The sequence below is a fragment of the Tilletiopsis washingtonensis genome (assembly GCF_003144115.1).
Source record: "Tilletiopsis washingtonensis strain MCA 4186 unplaced genomic scaffold FA09scaffold_3, whole genome shotgun sequence".
Classification (NCBI taxonomy): Eukaryota; Fungi; Basidiomycota; class Exobasidiomycetes; order Entylomatales; genus Tilletiopsis; species Tilletiopsis washingtonensis.
This window is the reverse complement of record NW_020312000.1, coordinates 139,710-157,920: the sequence shown is the minus strand read 5'-3', so window position 1 is coordinate 157,920 and position 18,211 is coordinate 139,710. Positions and strand designations below refer to the sequence as shown.

The 18,211-nt window shown below is 67.3% G+C and overlaps 9 protein-coding genes across 9 annotated transcripts; 4 read left to right on the top strand and 5 right to left on the bottom strand.

Annotated features, from left to right (window-relative positions):
* Positions 1–9: 9 nt before the first annotated feature.
* FA09DRAFT_336479 (hypothetical protein) lies at positions 10–333 on the top strand (the record flags this gene model as incomplete). The annotated part of the gene is made up of 1 exon (XM_025743889.1): positions 10–333. A coding segment is annotated over one exon (324 nt), but the record flags the coding sequence as incomplete, so codon positions are not given.
* A 48-nt stretch (positions 334–381) lies between these two features.
* Positions 382–2,162, bottom strand: FA09DRAFT_327785 (putative SUI2-translation initiation factor eIF-2 alpha chain). Its single transcript, XM_025741526.1, has 5 exons — positions 1,901–2,162; positions 1,255–1,462; positions 851–1,202; positions 701–789; positions 382–630 (listed from the first exon to the last, which is right to left on the bottom strand). Exons 1-5 carry the CDS (start codon positions 2,124–2,126, stop codon positions 612–614), a joined length of 894 nt encoding a protein of 297 aa, XP_025600609.1. The 5' UTR covers positions 2,127–2,162; the 3' UTR covers positions 382–611.
* A 425-nt stretch (positions 2,163–2,587) lies between these two features.
* Positions 2,588–5,809, top strand: FA09DRAFT_345028 (hypothetical protein; the record flags this gene model as incomplete). The annotated part of the gene is made up of 3 exons (XM_025744669.1): positions 2,588–5,155; positions 5,209–5,392; positions 5,457–5,809. The coding sequence occupies 3 exons, from the start codon at positions 2,588–2,590 to the stop codon at positions 5,483–5,485; spliced, it is 2,781 nt and encodes a 926-aa protein (XP_025600608.1). The 3' UTR covers positions 5,486–5,809.
* FA09DRAFT_327783 (hypothetical protein) lies at positions 5,615–6,755 on the bottom strand. The gene is made up of 3 exons (XM_025741525.1): positions 6,192–6,755; positions 5,802–6,133; positions 5,615–5,745 (listed from the first exon to the last, which is right to left on the bottom strand). Exons 1-3 carry the CDS (start codon positions 6,730–6,732, stop codon positions 5,680–5,682), a joined length of 939 nt encoding a protein of 312 aa, XP_025600607.1. The 5' UTR covers positions 6,733–6,755; the 3' UTR covers positions 5,615–5,679.
* Positions 6,756–7,300: 545 nt separating this feature from the next.
* Positions 7,301–8,800, top strand: FA09DRAFT_333317 (WD40 repeat-like protein; the record flags this gene model as incomplete). Its single annotated transcript, XM_025743683.1, has 8 exons — positions 7,301–7,477; positions 7,530–7,793; positions 7,849–8,004; positions 8,061–8,212; positions 8,266–8,441; positions 8,499–8,570; positions 8,626–8,717; positions 8,774–8,800. 8 exons carry the CDS (start codon positions 7,301–7,303, stop codon positions 8,798–8,800), a joined length of 1,116 nt encoding a protein of 371 aa, XP_025600606.1.
* Positions 8,801–8,878: 78 nt separating this feature from the next.
* FA09DRAFT_327781 (hypothetical protein) lies at positions 8,879–11,744 on the bottom strand. Its single transcript, XM_025741524.1, has 5 exons — positions 11,271–11,744; positions 10,954–11,155; positions 10,802–10,899; positions 9,229–10,742; positions 8,879–9,166 (listed from the first exon to the last, which is right to left on the bottom strand). The coding sequence occupies exons 1-5, from the start codon at positions 11,689–11,691 to the stop codon at positions 8,921–8,923; spliced, it is 2,481 nt and encodes an 826-aa protein (XP_025600605.1). The 5' UTR covers positions 11,692–11,744; the 3' UTR covers positions 8,879–8,920.
* Positions 11,745–11,918: 174 nt separating this feature from the next.
* FA09DRAFT_358425 (DEAD-domain-containing protein) lies at positions 11,919–13,534 on the top strand (the record flags this gene model as incomplete). The annotated part of the gene is made up of 3 exons (XM_025744957.1): positions 11,919–12,499; positions 12,554–12,732; positions 12,790–13,534. Exons 1-3 carry the CDS (start codon positions 11,936–11,938, stop codon positions 13,532–13,534), a joined length of 1,488 nt encoding a protein of 495 aa, XP_025600604.1. The 5' UTR covers positions 11,919–11,935.
* A 90-nt stretch (positions 13,535–13,624) lies between these two features.
* FA09DRAFT_358424 (NAD(P)-binding protein) lies at positions 13,625–15,083 on the bottom strand (the record flags this gene model as incomplete). Its single annotated transcript, XM_025744956.1, has 9 exons — positions 13,625–13,656; positions 13,713–13,780; positions 13,837–13,935; positions 13,993–14,020; positions 14,074–14,141; positions 14,193–14,257; positions 14,311–14,698; positions 14,752–14,819; positions 14,871–15,083. 9 exons carry the CDS (start codon positions 15,081–15,083, stop codon positions 13,625–13,627), a joined length of 1,029 nt encoding a protein of 342 aa, XP_025600603.1.
* Positions 15,084–15,494: 411 nt separating this feature from the next.
* On the bottom strand, positions 15,495–16,973 carry FA09DRAFT_327780 (metalloprotease). The gene is made up of 4 exons (XM_025741523.1): positions 16,253–16,973; positions 16,132–16,197; positions 15,847–16,073; positions 15,495–15,689 (listed from the first exon to the last, which is right to left on the bottom strand). Exons 1-4 carry the CDS (start codon positions 16,729–16,731, stop codon positions 15,604–15,606), a joined length of 858 nt encoding a protein of 285 aa, XP_025600602.1. The 5' UTR covers positions 16,732–16,973; the 3' UTR covers positions 15,495–15,603.
* Positions 16,974–18,211: the final 1,238 nt, after the last annotated feature.

Here is an 18,211-nt window from a genome sequence, read left to right as displayed (position 1 = left end):
CAGCAGCAGCCCTGGGCCGCTCCGTATGGACAGCACAACTTCGCTCCGCCGCCGCCGCCGCCGCAGCAGCAGCAGCAGCCCTGGGCCGCTCCTTATGGACAGCAGCAGCAGCAGCAGCAGCCGCAGCAGCAGCGCTACTTCGGCTTCGGCGTGCAGCAGCAGCAGCCACGGCAGTCGGCATGGTCGTCGCCGCCGCCGCAGCAGCCGTATCACTTCAAACGGCGTACGCCGCCGCAGCAGCAGGAGCAGCAGTACCAGCAGCAGGCGTGGTCTCCGCCGCCGTCGACGCCGCCGCGGCCTTCCGCTCCGGCGCCGTACGACAGTCCGGATTAGTTCAACTAGTGTACCATGGTTCACTGCTCTGTGGTAACCCGAGTCTCATCCTCGCTCCCCGATCCTCTAATCTTCGGTCCGTTCTCTGTTCCCGTACCCGTCCAGTCTCGAGTCTCCCCTCCCCTCTTCCGCGAAGCCGCGAAATGCATCCATCTTAGCGACTCGTGTGTGCTGACGGTGGTCAGTCGGAGTGCAGCGATCGCATTTCTGAAGTGCCCAACAAGGCATTCGCCAATCAGCGACGGCCGCGCACCGATGCCAGCTGCCTAGCTGCGTCTCTACTCCTCCTCCGAGTCGCTGCGAGAGAGAGAGAGAGAGAGACGACGTCAGCAGATGTCTTGCGAGCGGGCGCACGTCAGTAGCTCACTCGTCGCCCTCGACCTGCGCGTTCTCCTTCTCCACGCGTGCCATGAGCTGCTCCAGCTCCTGGTCCTCGGACTCGGACACCGCCTTTGGCTGAGAGACGTGCGGCGTGTGAGCTGCAGCCGAGCAGTCGCAGGTGCTCAGCGCCACTCACCTTCATCTTGACGGTCAGGTTGCCGCCCGCCTTTTTGATCGACTCGTCGATGCGCACGAGGGCCTGCTCGAGCAGCTCGATGCCGCCGACCTTGTCGGTCGAATTTGTGATCAGCACGTACAGCGGCGGCGCGACGAGCTTGACCTTGATCGGAATCTCCTCGGTCTGAATGTCCTCGGCAGCCTGCAGCGCAGCACGGATGGCGTCGATGCCGGCGGCGTTGTAGCACGTCACCTCGACGTCGGCACGGATCTTGACCGGCTGCGGCGTGAGCCGGCGTGCGATGTTGGCCTGCAGCTCGCGCTGCACGTCCTCGTCCATCGTCAGGCCAGCAAAGACGCTCTCCGACTCGCTGCGCAAGCTATCAGCATGCGGACAGCAGCGTCAGCAGCTCGCAGACTCACGTCACGGCAATCTTGAAGGCATCGTAGGCGTGCCCGTACTTGCGGTCGAGCGGCCAGCTGATCGCCTCATACAGCTCCTCCAGTGGCCGGTTGAGCTTGCCGGCGACGTGCGACAGGATGCTGTGCACGGCCTTGGCCTTGCTGTAGCGCTCCTCGCACTTGATCACGTCCTCCGGCGACACACGCCGCTTCGACAGGTCGATGTAGCCTGTGCTCCGAGCGTCAGCGGGCTGCCCTGGCTCCGCAAAGCAGCAGATGAGAGCGCCGCACAGCGAGGACAATGCGAGGACTAGCTGCTCGGCCTCTCGCCGAGATGGGCTCTACAGCCTGACCAGAGCCATGTAGCTAGCCAGCTTGCCTCGCTGCGCGCAGCAGCTTGCTCGCCCCTCTCACACCAGCGCCTATGTGGCCCCATCGTGCGCGCTTGACAGCCATCTACACGGCAGGCATGGCAACGACGACGGGCATTCCATACTGACACTTCGCCGCGCAGCAAAGTCCCTCCTCAGCCCAGATCTTCGTTCCGACAGCAGCCGGCCGCCACCCATTGGCCCTTCCCACCGCCCGAGCTGCATGCCGCCCATCGCCTCCAGCCTTTCACTGCCGCCGCCAACACGACGCCCGGCGCCTCGCCTGCCAGACTCACCCTTGTCCTTGTCCACACGCAGCACAACGACGACCTCGTTGCGGCCCACACGGATGAGCTTCTGGATGGAGCGAATGCGGCGGCGCGAGAGCTCGGAGAGGAGGATCATGCCCTCGGCGCCGTCGTACTCGAGCAGCTTGACGTAGGCGCCCATCTCGGCAATCTGCCGCACCTGGCACATGACGATCTCCTCGGCATCGGGCAGCGCCTGCTCGTAGTAGCGCATGGTGGGCCGGCGAGGTGGAGGGTGGAGAGAGGTGGTGGTGCGGACGCACGCGAAGCTCGGCCGCCGGCGCGAAAGGTGCCTGTGCTCGCCCGCGGCCGGGCAGCACGTGACTGAGCCTCGCGTTGTTCCCACGGCCGCCACGCCTTCTCTGTCGCTCCTCGAGCACCATGGCCCGAAGTCGTGATTACACGCATATTTTTTGCTGCAGATTATGCTCCTCATCATGACGAGAGAAGCTGGGCAGCGCTGATGTGAAGGCAGCTGGGCATGGGACCGAGACGCACCACACGCCGGCACGTCGCGGCGCCACGCTAACGCCGAGGCGGAGCGGCGCGTACATGTTGGACGCAGCCAGAGGACGCAAGCAGCGCGACCACGCGAGGCCTGCGCTCCGCCCACATCACCCTCTCCACGCTCTCCCCGGCCCCATGTCGCGCTCTCGCTCGCCGCAGCCGCCCGACATGGCCGCTGCCTGGGCGGCGCACGCTCCCGAGCTGCCGCCGCCCCGGCCGCGCTCGCGCATGGCCTCCTCGTCGCGCCCCTCCTCGCCCCTCATCCCGCCGGGCCGCTCGCAGTCCATCGAGTTCGACGCGGCCACACGCGGCGGCGAGCTGCCGCCCTCGAGCTTCAGCCCCGCGCCCGAACGCCCGGCCAGCCGCACTGCGCCGGAGCGACGCCTCTCCTCGGCCGCCGACGTGCCCGAGCGGCCCGTCAGCCGCAACGCCATGTCGCGCGAGCGCGCTGCCCAGCGCAGCCGGGCCGAGAGCGGCGCCAGCTCCGCGACCACAGCCGCTCCGTACGCGGCGCCACCAGCGCACTACTCGCCGCACTCGGCCTCGCCTGCGCCGGGCGAGCAGCCGCGTGCGCGCTACGACAGCAGCCCCGCTGTGCCGTCCGCGAGCCCGCACGGCTACTACGGCGGCGTCGCCGCACATCCACCGCCGCAGCCGTGGCAGACGTCGCCGTACGACTCGCCTGGTCCGTCGCACGTGCAGGCTGCGCCGCCTCCGGCTCAGTACGGGTATGCGCCGCAGCATCAGCATCCCGCCTATGCGCAGCCGCACGTGCCGCAGCCGTCGTACCACGATCCGCAGCAGATGGCGCATCTGGCGCAGCAGCAGCACTACCAGCCGCCGCACGGCCAGCAGCCTGCCGTGCATGGCTGGCATGGACATCCGCCGCCGCAGCAGTACCAGCATGGCGCTCCGCCTGCAGGTGCTCCCTGGCCGGGCGCCGCAACGCCGCCACAAGCTCCCTACTATGCAGCTCCGCCGGCTCACGCAGCGTATGCACCACCGCACTCCTCGTACCCGTCCTCTCCGGTCACCTACGCTCCGGCACCGTGGCAGCAGCCGCCGCTGCCAAGTCCTGGTCATGCGCCATACACAGGCGCCGCTCCGCCGCACGTGTACGCACAGCCCGCACCACCAGGTGCTTCTCCTGTCCCAGGCGGCCGGCCACTGCCGCAGCCCGGCGGCGCGCCCATGCCTCCGCCAGCACGCTCTCCCTCGCTGCCATCGCCTGCAGGCGGCGGCCTGACGAGTGCGCCGTCGGTGCGTCGGACTCTGCCGCAGCCGCCGCCTGGTGCATCGCCCGTCATGCCTCCTCCGTCCGGTGTGCTTCCAGCGCAGTCGATCAATCGTGCCGACAGTCTGCGCATGGCTGCCGATGCGCTCATGGCTCGCGGTCCTCCTCGGCGAGGCACTGGCACGCTCGGCCGCATCGCAGCGCAGAACAGCATGTCGCCCAGTTCCAGCAGCGTTCCGTCGTCTCCCTCCACGCAGCAGTACTTTCCGCCACGCGGCAGTGTGCCTCCGTCGCCGAGCATCCAGAGCGTGCCGAGCACGAGCGGCTCTGTCGACTCGATCGACAGCGTCACGCGTGACTTTGCACAGATTGGCATGTCGCCGTCTGGGTCTGCGGGTGCGAGTGGCAGCGCACAGGTGCAAGTGCCCATGCCGCCGCCACCACGACCCTCATCGCGAGGCCCACGCGATGACCTCGTGTCGGGTCGCGAGCGTCGAGCGAGCACGCCCGGTCCGAGCAACGTCACCCCGACTCCGTCTGCACGTGCGACGCCAAGGCCGGCATCTGTTGTGCTCGCGAGCCCTGCCAGCATTCCAGTCATCCACAGCCCGCCTCCAGACACCAAGCCGCCGATGCCCACGATCAGCTTTGTTGACGATCCGCCGACTTCGCCGGCTCGTGGTCCTACGATCGTCGTTGGCCAGCCCTCTCGCGCCATGCCCAGCATCTCTGTCGTGGCCGACGCGCCGCAGAGCATCTCTGTGCAACCGAGCCCACCTGCGCCTTCTATCGCGGTCGGACAGCACTCCGATGGTGCGCCGTCCATCGCTGTGTCTGGACCGTCGATCTCAATCGCAGGCGTCGACGACGAGGACGACGAGGCCGTCAGCGCGATCAAGCCGAGCATCAGCATCTCGCACTCTGGTCCACTGGCCTCGCCGCAGCGTGTGTCGCCGTCGGCATCGCCTGCCTCCACTGTGCGTGGCACGGGCGGCATCAACGGCTCCGATGCGGCGTCGGCACCGACGCTCGGGTCCGGCTATGGCTGCGGCACGTGTGGCAAGTGGATCGGCGGGCGCGTCGTCTCGGCCATGGGCCAGCGCTTCCACCCGGCCTGCTTTGCCTGCTCGCATTGCTCTGAGCCGCTCGAGCACGTGGCCTTCTACGAGCACGAGGGCAAGGCCTTCTGCCACTTCGACTACCACGAGCTGTTCAGTCGCCGCTGCTTCCACTGCCGCACGCCCATCGTGGACGAGCGCTTCATCACCATCAGCGACCCGCAGCTCGTGGGCGCGACAGACGACCCGAATGCTAGCGCCGAGCGCAGCTATCACGACCTGCACTTCTTCTGCGCAAACTGCGGCGACCCGTTCCTCGATCCGAAAGCTGCCGGCAGCGTCGCAGGCGCGGACCCAAACGGCCTGGGCGTGGACGAAGAAGGCAACATACGCGCTGGCGGACGCGAGTTCGTCGTCTGGAAGGGCTACCCTTACTGCGAGAAGGTGCGCCGGCTCGCTGCCAGACGTCTTCTGGCCTGTGCTGACCGCCCGAGCAGTGCCACATCAACCTGCACAAGCCGCGCTGCAAAGGCTGCCGGCAGCCCATCGCCGACGGCGACATCATCTCGGCGCTGCGCGGCAAGTGGCACCCGCACTGCTTCGTGTGCGAGGCCTGCCGCCGGCCGTTCGAGAGCCCCAACTTCTTCATCCGCGGCGACAAGGCGTACGATGAGGACTGCTGTGAGTCCGGAAAGCTGCCCTCGCTGCTGTCCGCTCCCGACGGCTAACACGACCGCTCTCGCAGACAAGGTCCTGCTCCGCAGCGAGCTGTGAGCTCCGCTGTTGCTCTTTCTCACCCTCTCGTGTCGACGTTTGCTCGACACCATCCAACGTCATCAGCCTTCGCCCTTGTCGAACCGACCGGCGCAGCTTCAGTCTCGAGCCGCCATCACACGTGTATTACAGCATGCTCGCATTGTCATCATCTCGCCCGCCCGAGCTCAGGTATAGTGATTGTGTGCCCAACCTTAGGCCGTCGCAGCCGCGCCGGTCTTTGCGATGTGCGCAAAGCCCTCGACGACGCTGTCCTTAATCTGAAACGGCCGAGTCAGAAAGCACCAGGTCCACGGCGCGGGCAGGCGGCACTCACCGGCCTAGAGATCTCGCTCTTGTCAGCGACGTATGCCAGCAGCAGCTCGGCGATGCCCGTCCACTTCTCGCCTCGCGGGCCTCGCACGCGGCCGAGGCGCTCCTCGTGCCAGCGCACGTCGAGCGTCTTGTTGGCGAAGACGAGGTCGAGTGCGTCGCCCTTCGGTACCGCATGCTTCGGGAAGACGGCTCGCAGTGCCTCGAGCTGGGCCTCGAGCGACAGCTCGTCGGCCTCGGTCAGGGCATGCGCTGCACGCGCCGACTTTGCACGGGCAGAGAGGGAGCGCAGGAAGCCGTCGCGCAGGTGTGACATGTCGGTGCTGCGCACGGGAACTGCAAGTGGCGTACTGCATCAGTAGATACGAGGCAGACAAGGAGCAACGCAACGCACCGATGCGGACAACGCAAGCATGTCCAGCACGCAGCACCTCGCGTGCGACATCCTCCGTGCTCCGCCCGTCGCGCGTCAGCTTCGCCACCAGCGGCAGCGCCCGCTCCTCGATGTAGACGCCGGCCACGTAGACGCGGATCGATAGAAATGATACGCTTCGTGCTCCGAGACCGACGAGATGCAGGCGAGTGCGTGGCAGCGCGTCGAGCGTGAGGGTGAGCGGCAGCTCGGTGCCAGTCGCAGGCTCGCGGCGCGTCGTGGCGGGCAAGACGGGAGGCTGCAGGGCTGCGGCCGCCGTTGCTGACAGAGGCACGGCCACTGCAGCATCTGCATGTGCGGACGGCGAGAGGAAGAAGGCAGCGGCGCCGCCGACTGTCAGGATGGCAAGCGTGACGGGCACGCCGACGTTGCGTCTCCGCACGGGCGGCGGCAGGCGGCGTGGCGCCGGCCCGGCTCGCGGCGCAGCGGTGGCGTACTGGCGGAGCGAGCTGCGCAGCGGCGCCGGTGCTCGCACTGCACGTAGAGGCTGCAGTAGTGACATGTTGGGGCTGAGGACGTGGTGGTGGAAGGGCGATGAGGGATGTGTCGGAGGCCGCTCGTGCCCGTGCGCAGCTCAGCGCGCGGTGGAGGCCCGGGACTTGGACAAGGCAGCGGCGGGGCGGCGTCACGTGCGCGTCGCGCCAGCTGCTGCCGCACGACGTACGACCTGCTGCTGCACGGCCGCACCTCGCATTCTTCTCCACTCCCACCACCGCCATATCTCCGACCTCGCAGCACACTGCAGCCCTGCACGCTTCTTGCCGCTCATCCGTACCGACTTCTGGTGCTTGCAGCAGTGTTCTGGCACTTCCGCCTGCTCTGGCTCGCGTCGTGCGGCTGATTAGGCACAGCTGCTCGGTGAGTATACGAACAAAATGGCCGGCGGCTGGCCCTAAGGAAGGCGGGCTGTACACATGCGCCGCGCCAGCGATCAGCGTAGCTTCCCTGCTCTCCGCACTGATACGAGCGTGGCGGCTCGAGGTCTGACGGACCGCTGGGCTGCACTTCCGAGGCGACGGTCGGCTACCTGATGCAGCGCTGACCTGGTTGTGCTGTCGCGCAGCTTCATCATGGCTCTCTTCGGCAACTCCACCTCGTTCGGCGCGCCGCAGCAGACGCTCGGCAACACCGCTGCTGCCGCGCCGAGCGGCGACGTTGAGGTCTCGCAGCCGCCGCCGGATGGCATCTCGGCTCTCGCCTTCTCCAGCGCTGCTGATTTCCTGGCTGCCTCTTCGTGGGACAACGCGGTGCGTCGCAGTGCCGTGCGCTTCACTCCTGCCAGTGCTGACTGCCTCGCAGGTGCGGGTCTATGGCGTCGAGCCGAACGGGAGCACAGCTCCGAAGGCCATGTACCAGCACGAGGCGCCGGTGCTGGACGTAGTGTGGAGCAAGGATGGCTCGAAGATCATCTCGGCGGGCGCAGACAAGGCTGCACGGCTGTACGACGTGCAGTCGGGCCAGGCCCAGCAGGTGGCCGCACACGACGCTCCCATCAAGAGCGTGCGGTGGGTGGACCAGGGCGCGGGCATTCTGGCGACGGGCAGCTGGGACAAGACGGTCAAGGTGAGTCTGAGCACTTTCATCCGGCACGTCTGGCGCTGACGCTGGTTCCTTCAAGTACTGGGACATGCGGCAGCCGAATCCAGTCTCGACTGCGCAGCTGGCGGAGCGCTGCTACACGATGGACTGCGTCTGGCCCTACCTCGTCGTGGGCACTGCCGAGCGCAAGATCCAGATCTTTGACCTGCAGCAGAACCCAGGCGTGCCGATCATCGTGCGTCGCAAGGCGTCTCTTGATGTTGAGGCAACGCTGACCTTCTCGTGCTGCAGACCATGGACAGCCCGCTCAAGTACCAGACCCGCGTCATCTCCCTGTTCCAGCGGCAACCAGAGCCAGGACAGCCGACACCGCCGCCCGGCTTCGCCATCGGCAGCGTCGAGGGCCGCGTTGCGATCCAGTACATCCGCGACGAGAACAAGAAGTGCGTCTGCCCTCTGTTCAGTCCTGTGCCGTCTCTCACACTCTATGCCGCAGCCTCAACTTCTCGTTCAAGTGCCACCGCAAGGATCCGCCAGCCGCGAGCCGCGAGCCGCAGCAGCTCTTCTGCGTCAACGACATCTCCTTCCACCCGGTGCAGGGCACCTTCTCGACCGTCGGCTCGGACGGCTCGATCAACTTCTGGGACAAGGACTCGAAGACGCGCCTGAAGAGTGTGTGCCGCTGTGCTCGCCGGCCTGTTCCGTTCTGACACGCCCTTGCCTCTGCAGCTTTCGACAGCAAGGGCTCGCCGATCGCAGCGTCGGCCTTCAACCGCACGGGCTCGATCTTCGCATATGCTGGTGCGTCGCAAGCTGCGACTCGCCGGCCTCACGCACATGCTGACGAGTCTCGCAGTGAGCTACGACTGGCACAAGGGCCACTCCTTTGCTCCGCCGAGCGGCTCCAACACCAACAAGATCTTCCTGCACTCGTGCACGGACGAAGAGGTGCGTCGCCGTAGGGCATGCTCCTCCGCCGCTTGCTGACATCCTACCGCGCACAGGTCAAGCGGCGGCCAAAGAAGATCTGAGCGACCTCGCGCCTGTCTCGCCACATCTTCTCTCGGGGTCAACCGCGTCTGTCACTGTAATTCTACGCCTAGCCGCACGCAAGAACGCGTTTGTATGTGGTGCATTGCCGCCGAGCCCGCTCATATCGCCGGCTGCGAGCGAGATTGCCGGGGCCCTGAGGCGTCTGCTGCATCAGCAGGAGCAGACAACTCCGCAGTGAGAGCAGCGACCGGCTGCAGGGCTCGTGCCTCGGCAGCTGTGTGGCGGAGCGCGCTTGCGTGAGCCTCAAGCTCCGTCGAGCGCTGTGCTGCGAGCTTGCGCAATGCCTCTGCGGCCGACAGTGGCTGCGCAAAGACATGAGCCCGGAGCATATCTTCGACCTTGGCCTGTGCGCACAGTGAAGCGAGATGTCAGCGAGAGTGATGGGCAGCGAGTGTTCGCGACACACCTCGAGGTCGGCATCCAGGCCCTGAGCGAGACGGTCCCAGTCCTGCCAGAACTTGCGCTTCGCCTTGCCCCAGCGACCCTGCAGCCGCCATGCCAGCAGCAGGCAGCCGAGCGCCGCCACGCCCGTGGCCGTGCTTGACGTGAGCGCAAAGCTCGAGAGCACGTCAGGGAGCGCTTGGCCGAGCGGCGTGCGTGCGAGCACCGGGCTCGTGGCGTGCGCGGAGGCGACGCTGGCGCCGATCACAATTGCCGCGCTGAGGTACGTCGAGACGACGAGTGCTTGCGCCCGAGCGACGAGAACGTCGACCGGCCCGCCAGGTGCGAAGAGCTGCGCGCGGCGGGCAGAGATGGGCTCGGCCAGCGCCCGTGGCTTGAGAGCCGTACGAGCGCTGGCAAGCGTGTGCTGGCTGACGGTGTTCCGCAGCACTGCCGATGCGAAGACAGAGTTGGTGCGAGCACCTCGATCCTCGGTCTTGCCCTTCGACCGCGACGAGAGGGGCTGGGTGAGCGTGTCGAGAGACTCGAACGTCTTCCGCGATTGTGCTTCGGCGACGCTGAGAAGACGGCCGGCCTCGAAAATGAGCTTCTCCTCGAGATCCTTTGCGAAGCTGCGCATCACGCCGGCCTCGACCTCTGCGCGCACATCGTCCACCTTCCAGCCGAGCTTCCACCACGGCAGTCGCCGCGAGAAGGTCTGCTCCAGCTCCGCACCCGAGTCGGAGAGCACACCGAGCGCGGCGTGGCTGCGGTCACCGGCACGCAGATGGACCTTGGTTGCGCTGCTGATCATGCTGCTGTCGTCGCCCTCGCCCGCCGCCGGTGCCGCAAGGATGGCCTCGCGCAGACTGGCGATGCTGGCGTCGGCGTCGCCATGCAGGACAGTCGCCAAGCCTTCGGCACGACGCACTTCCTCCCGTGCCTCGTACAGCACAGCGGCCGCTTCGTCGATGGCGTGCTGCGAGACGACACCGGCTGTCTGAAGCAGCAGCGCCTCTCGTGCGTCGTCTCCGGCCTGCTGGAACGCAGGCAGGACCGGCGGCGAGATGAGAAGGCTGTGCAAAGGCTGCAGCCGTGCTGCAGACGAGAAGCTGCGGAACGTCTCCCACAGCTCGAGTGCATCGCCGCTGCCGCTCGTTGCCGCGCCAGCTTGAGTCTCGAGTGCTCGTCGCAGCGCGTCGTTGGCACGCGCGGCCAATGCAGCATTGACGTGCTGCACCGGCTCGGCAGCGTGTCTGCGCAGCGCATGGCCGGCCTCCTGGCCGACAGCGGAGTCAAGCATCACGTCCCACGCCTGTGCTGGCGGCGTGCCGGCCGCCGGCGGCACGCCATCGTGATTGACGGCCAGCCGTGTGCCGGGCTTTGAGGCAAAGTGAGAGAGCAGCGAGAGCGTCGGATCGGCCTCTGCGGCGCGGGGGCCTAGCGTGGCGCTCCGCGAGAGCTCGGAGGCCGAGATGGTGAAGACGAGCGCGTCGCAAGAGTACAGCAGGTCGAGCATGGCCTCGTCGGAGCGTGGGTCTGAGACGGAGACTGCGTGAGCGCTGCAAGGCTGCGGCACTGCAGCGACCCTGGCTCACCGAGCACCTCGACGAGCTCGACATTGGCCGTCCGCAGCCAGTCGAGCGGCAGCGTCACCTCGTCCACTCGCTGCGTCAGGCCTGGCTGCTCGCCGTACCTGTTCGACCGGCATGAGCGTCGACGCAGGACAGCGCTGCACAGCATGACTCACAAAAGCCGCAGAGCGCCTTCCTCCATGCCGAGCCGCCGAGTATGCCGCTCGCGCAGTGCCCGCAGCGGGTCAAGTACCTCGCCGAGCTCTGCATCACCAGACGTGGGTGCAGTGAGAGAGAGCCGGTGCGACTGCGTCGAGAGCGGGTCGTCCAGCAGCGCAGTCACGAGCTCGGCGGTGCCAGAAGATGATGCGCCGATGACTGCGAGACAGAGAGAGCTCAGCTGGAGCCCGCGAAGCCGGAGCGAGCTCGGCCGACTATGCGTGCCTGAAGCCTGCCGTCGCCCAGCCGCATTGCCGGACGACTAGGTCCTCACCAGCAACTCTGGCTCTGCGACCCTGCTCGGAAGCGAGATGCTGAGGCAGCAGCCTGTCCGATGCGGCGAGACAGCGTGATGCCCACCGGTCGTCGAGCAGCTGTGCCGTTTGGGCGAGAAGATTGCGAGTGCGCAGTGCTACTGGCAGCGACGCAGCCGCACCAGCGCTGGCCGTGGGCACTGGTGCCGGCGCATGCTGAGCCAAAGTGCGGCGCTGAGGAGTGCTCATGGGAGGTCGTGGCTGCCGCAGCAGAGGTTCGGCTGCGACGCGCGCTGAAGCGGCTGCTGCCGATGAAGAGGCAGCGCGAGCAGGCAAGGCAGCGAGGAGCGGCACGGCGCGAGGCCGGGCATGCGCTGCCGCCGTCTGCCGCACGCCGCGCGCGAGCGACATGCGCAGCTGCTTGGCGGTAGCGTGCAGCATGGCGCAGCGTGAGACAAGAGTGACCAGCGAGGTGGGGGGACGTTGCGGTGAGGAGACGAGGATGTGGAGCCGGCCACATCGCGTCGGCGAGGAGCATGGAGGCAGCACAGCGTGGGAGCAGCCCGGCTGAGCCCGTGCCTGACTTCCGCGGAGCTGCTCGGCCGACGAAATTTGTGGCAGCGGCGCGCCTTCTCCACCCGGGCTGGCAGCGCTCCTTCCTGCCCTCACCCATCCTCACCTCACCATGTCCGACTCAGAGTCTGCCACGTCGGCCTCGTCCGCCGCCTCTTCCTCCGGCTCGGCGTCGCCCGAGCCCGTCGCCTCGTCGTCGCGCCTCGAGGCTGCCGCCGCCGATGAGCGCGTGCCCTCGTTCGCCGAGCTCGGCGTGCACCCTTCCATCTGCGAGGCGGCCGCGACGATGAACTTCAAGGCGCCCACGCCCATCCAGGCGCAAGCCATCCCCGAGGCGCTGGCGGGGTGCGACGTCATCGGCCTGGCTCAGACGGGCTCGGGCAAGACGGCGGCGTTCAGCATCCCCATCCTGCACGCGCTGTGGGACGACCCGCAGCCGCTGTTCGCCGCAATCCTTGCGCCGACGCGCGAGCTGGCGTACCAGATCGCACAGCAGATCGAGGCACTCGGCAGCGTCATTGGCGTGCGCTGCGCCACCATCGTCGGCGGCATGGACATGATGACACAGAGCATCGCCCTCTCGAAGCGCCCGCACATCGTCGTCGCCACGCCTGGCCGGCTGCAGGACCACCTGGAGAACACGAAGGGCTTCAGCCTGCGCAACCTCAAGTACCTGGTGAGTGTCAGCTGATGCGCTGCTCGCGAGCTGCAGCACTGACGTGCCCTGCAGGTGATGGACGAGGCAGATCGGCTGCTCGACATGGACTTCGGCCCGGTGATCGACAAGCTGCTGCAGGCCATCCCGCGCGAGCGGCGCACCATGCTCTTCAGCGCCACGATGACGACGAAGGTGGCGAAGCTGCAGCGTGCCAGTCTAAAGAATCCGGTGCGCGTCGAGGTCGGCACCAAGTGAGTCGCGGCATGTGCTGTGGCGGAGCGCTGAGCGCCAGGCTGACGCTCTCGCAGGTATCAAACAGTCTCGACACTCTCGCAGCACTACCTCTTCATGCCGTTCGCGCACAAGGACACGTACCTCGTGCATCTTGCCAATGAGCAGGTCGGCCAGTCGGCGCTCATCTTCACACGCACGGTGCATGATGCGCAGCGCCTCTCGGTGCTGCTTCGCATGCTCGGCTTCCCAGCCATTCCGCTGCACGGCCAGCTCTCGCAGACGGCACGTCTGGGTGCGCTCAACAAGTTCAAGGCCGGCGGCCGCAGCATTCTGGTCGCGACGGACGTGGCCTCGCGTGGTCTCGACATTCCCGCCGTCGACCTCGTCGTCAACTACGACATCCCGACGCACTCCAAGGACTATATCCACCGCGTCGGCCGCACGGCGCGTGCTGGCCGCAGCGGCAAGAGTGTGACGCTCGTGACGCAGTACGACGTCGAGCTGCTGCAGCGCATCGAGGCCGTCATCGGCGAGAAGCTCAGCGAATTTCCGGGCTGCGAGAAGGAGACCGTCATGATGCTGGCGGAGCGCGTGGGCCAGGCGAGCCGCGAGGCGGTGCGCGAGATGAAGGAGTGGAAGGGCGGCGCTGGTGGCGCGGGCAAGCGCAAGCGCAGAGGAGACAAGGACGACATGGACCGCGACGACGATGTCGTCGAGGCTGGCGTGCCCGGCGGCGGTGCCTCGCGCGGCGGCGGCGCACGGCGAGGCGGTGGCGGCGGCCGGGGCGGACGCGGCGGCGGCAAGAAGAGCCGGAGGTAGCAGGACATAATATCCATCAGTCACGCAGCTTCTGCAGTATGAGCATCGTTTCATTCGCTAGAGGCAAGCAGCGCCGTAGTTTTGTGCGAGTCAGAAGTCGACGGTCATCTTGCCGGTGTTGGCTGCAGAATGAGGGTCAGCACAGGCAGCAGCGATGAGTGCAGTCTGAGGCACGCACCACCGGTCAGCAGGCCCTGGAATGCCTTGATGCAGTGCTCGACGCCCTTGTCGGGGTGCGTGTAGATGCTGTGCGGCGTGGTCAGCTTGCGTGTGAGGCGTGTAAGTAGCCTTGCTCCACTTACGCAGCCTTGACGGAGCCGTCGTGTGCCCACGCGCCGAGGTCCTTGATGGCCTTGGGCACGGCCTCGTCGTTGACCTGCGAGCAGATGTAGCCCTGCATCCTGCAAAGCGGCGGTGTTAGAAGCGGGTGCAGTGCGGCGAGCGCGCGCGACACTCACTTGATCCGGCGGGTGAGGATGTAGCGGACTGAAAGCAGAGGCATCAGCGAAGCTCAGCATGCAGGCCACCACTCGACTGACTGTTCTTGATGCCCTCGAAGCTGTTGCGGTCGCCGCCGATGCTGTCGTACTGCGAGATCATGCCGCAGCTGAGCAGAGTGTCAGTGTGCTGCAGTAGTGTAGCACAACGCCTGACTCACACAGCGATGCGGCCGTACGCCGCCATGCAGCCGAGCGCAGCGTCAAGCACCTTGCCGCCGACGTTCTGTGCAGCAGTGTCAGTGCATGCGGCAGTCAGGCGCAGCTCATCGCACGCACCTCGAAGTACAGGTTCACGTCCTCGCCCGTCGCCTTCTTCAGCTTCTCCTCAAAGTCGTCGTCGTCGTACGCGACGGCCTCGTCGGCGCCGTCGGCAAGCACGGCGTCGAGCTTGCGCTTCGACGCGATGCCGATGATCTTCTTTGCGCCGACGCGCTTTGCGATCTGGATGACGATGGAGCCCGTGGCGCCGGCAGCGCCCGAGACGAGCACCGTGTCGCCCTTCTTGAGCTCACCGATCTCGAAGAGCCCGACGTGCGCGGCGAGGCCGGGCGGCGCGAAGAGCGAGAGCACCTGCTTGCCGATCTTCGGGTCGACGGGCATGAGGAAGGGCGTCTCGGGCCCGGCGACGTGGTACTGGCTCATGCTGAAGAGGCCGTACGCGATGCTGCGGGAAAGGCCTCAGAGCGTGCCTACGTGGCCCTGTCTGGCAGTACTCACGCGCCGGTCTTGAGCTTGTCCGACTTGCTCGCCACGACCTCGCCGACGCCAAACGCCCACAGCGGCGTCTACGGCACAGTCAGCCGCCGTGCCGCTGCCGCACACACGCGACCACTCACGTTGAGCGGCGTGGGCTCGCGGTACGACTTCTCGAGCGAGTACGAGGGCCGCATGGCGGGCTCGAGGCCGATGGTCTGCACCTTGACGAGCACCTCGCCGTCCTTGAGCTCGGGAATGGGGAATTCGCGGAGCGCAAAGTTCTCGGACTCGCTGAGCGGGCCGGTGCAGTACTGCGTCAGCACCCAGGCCTTGGTCGACGTTGGCAGTGACATGATGTGTGAGGTGGGATAGAGAGGATGTGGGTGCGGGAAGTCAAGGATGCTCACTGCAGCGCGCCGTTAAGAGTTCTCTTCCTCGCTGCCAGGCACGGCGCCGAGGGCACAAGCCACGTCGGGCCCGCCGGCTGCCGGAGCCGGTGCCTGCCAGCAGCACACTGCTCTCGTGCCGCGCACGCGCCCGGCAGTCGCGCCGCGGCCTGCGTGCCGTCATGCCTCCACGCGGCTTAAGTCCGGCGCGGCGCGGCGAGTGCGCCGAGCTGCGCGCCGTGTCGTGCTGCTCCTCCTCGCCGTCTGCCATCTCGCCCTCTGCGCTGTTCCTTCCCGATAACAACCTCTTCCTCTGGTTGAATACAGACGCTCAGCGTAACTCCAGTTCGCTTCATAGCTCAATCAGAGGCACAAGGAATGGCGCTGTCATTATCAATCATCAGGAAGGGAGCCTGCGACCGGCCGTGGCGGCGGGAGGCGGATGGGGGGTGCGAGGAGTCGAGGAGGAGCGATGGATGCCCGTCTCTTAGACCGATGCGCGGTACTGGTTGCAGAGCGCAGCGGCGCGAGTCGCCTGTCCGGAGCTGAAGGCGTACATGCAAGCGTCGTCGGCTGAAGGAGGACGTGTCAGTGGGGTGCACAGGTGAGGGACGCGTCGAGGCCGGCCTGGACCGCGAGCAGCCGCTTGCCGGCCTGCCGCCGGCTCTGCCGCACTCTCCCGGTCTACCGCCATCCCTGCTGCACTCTTCTGCTCCGAGCAAATACTCACAGTAGTCCATGAAGTTGTTCACGGGGTCGAGGCCGCCGCCCGAGCACGTGTCGCGGCCCTTGGGGCAGCCCGACGCCGGCGAGGCCTCAGCAGGCGTGTCCGAAACGAAATCGCCGTTGCCGCTGCAGCCGCCCTGGAACGTGTGGTAGAGGCCGACCCAGTGGCCCACCTCGTGCGTGAGCGTCGCGCCGAGGTTGTAGGGTGCGAGAGAGCCGCCCGGGATCGATCTGCGTGCGGTATGTCAGCATCGTGCATCGTCCTGGAGCCCAAGAAGGTCGTCCGAACCTGTATTCAAAGACCACACCATCCTTGCTGGGAGCGCTCGAGTAGGAGCTGGGGAACGTGGCGTAGCTGGAAAAACGGGTCAGGAAGGGCGGCGATGTCGGACGCGTTCGCGGCGACTCACCCAAGCAGGCCCTGCGCCGAGAGGTCGACCGAGTACAGGTTGAGCGTGCCGGCGCCGCCCGAGCGGAGGGCGCTCTTCATGGCAGACTCCTGCGAGGTGCCGCCGAAGGCGTTGTAGAACCAGTCGCTGTTCGTCGTACGCGTCGTCTTGGCGAGGGTGAAGGTGAAGGGCATGCTGGCGTTCGAGTACGACAGGTTCAGGACGCGCAGCTGCTCGGCGATCTGCGCCGACGTGAGCTTGCCCTTGCTGCCGTCGTCGATGACGTGCCAGTTGACGGGCACGGAGCGCGAGGCGGCGCGGCTGCCCGAGGGCATCGAGGCAATCTTGAGCTTGTGCGTCTTGACGACCTCGGCAGCCTTGCTCTCGAGCTCGGAGGGGAGCGTGAGCGTCGTGCCGCACTTGCCGCGGCCCGTGGCGGCGGCGGCGGCCGACGAGGCGAAGAGCACGGCAACGGCCGCGAAGGAGAAGATGCGGACCATGGAGGGCAACGAGTGGCGGAGGGTGGGAGGTGGGTCCGGGTTGGAGAGGAGCGGGTGGGAGAGAGAGGATGTGGGAATGAGAGACGAGGCAGCTCGGAGGGGCACCTCTTATAGGCAGGCCGCGTGCCAGCAACGTCGTGCGACAACAGACGGAGCAGGCGCACCGCTCATGCCGTCGCCCGCCGTATCAGGCAGGCGTGCCAGGGGCGCCATGACGAGCGCCACAGGAGCACACCCCAGGGACGGCGCGCCGGCGGAGGGCCGGACAACTGTGGGCCGATAGCGCGCGCGGATGGCCCGCGGCGCTCCAGATGGAGCAGGCCGGCGGCGCACCAGCGCAGGCACAGGCGTGCCGTGGCGCCGCGACGGAGACGCCGCAGCGAGGCGTGGGCTGACGGGGAGCAGTGCAGGCGAGGTGTCGTCTCGGCGGCGGCGGCAGCTACGGAGCTGTGAGACGACAGCTGGCGGCGTAGCACATCCAGCGCACCAGCATCGCAGACGCAGCACGCAGCAGCGCCCAGCCTCAGCCGCCCACTCCGCTAGCGCAGGCGCGTGGCGCCACCAACCCTTCCGCACGCGGCGCTCCTCCACGCTAGCGCCCTGGCCTTGGCTCCACGGGCGCACCCCGCCCGCGCTAGACGTGCAGCTCGGTGCATGCGGGCGATGCAGCTGCAGCAGCGTGCATCGGCGTGCGTGCGCTGCGCTGTCTGGGGCCGTTCGCAGAACACGCCGTGGTGACGAGCAGCGCAGCGCAGCATCAGCCCGCCGCCCGCTGCACCTCCTCCTCGCCGCGGACATTATCGCTGCGCCGCTCCGGTTCGCCCATCCGGCGCGGCGAGCTCGCCGAGCGACGCAGCGTAGGTGCCTCCGAGGCGCGCGATGTGCGCGGTGAGACGCGGCGACGGGGTTCTTCCTCGCGCAGCGCTGAGTCAGTGCAGCCGGCGAACGCAGCTGCAGGGTGCAAGGCAAGGGCGGCCATTTGGTGCTTCGAGAAGCGAGGCGGGGCACGAGGCCGGGGGTACCGCCTCGCCACCACGCTCACGCGCTGCCCCCTCGCTTCGGAGGCCGGCGAAGCAGAGACGGACTTGCGCCCGAAGCCGGTTGCGCCGCCAGTCGGAGCGTCGAGTCTGCTGGGGTGCTGCATCCATGATCGCCAGCACGCCTGCTCGCTGAGGATAGCAGCATCGAGGCTCGAGGCGGAACACGCGGCGGGCTCTTCTTCGCATTCCCGCTGACGCACCGCGCCGGACTCGCCTCCGCGAGCGCAAGCGAAGCGACGCCTTGCTCGGCTTGAGCTCGCACGCTGTCACCAGCTGCGCATCGTGCAGCGGCGCCGCCCTTCACAGCGAAGCTTCGTGCAGCATGCGCTGCGCTCTGCGGCTGCGTCTGCCTCCGAGTTGCGTCGCTGACGTGCGCGTTCTTGCTCTGCTGGCACGCGCGACTAGCGAGATTCCCTCGGCGCCTTCGCCGCCGGCCCGGC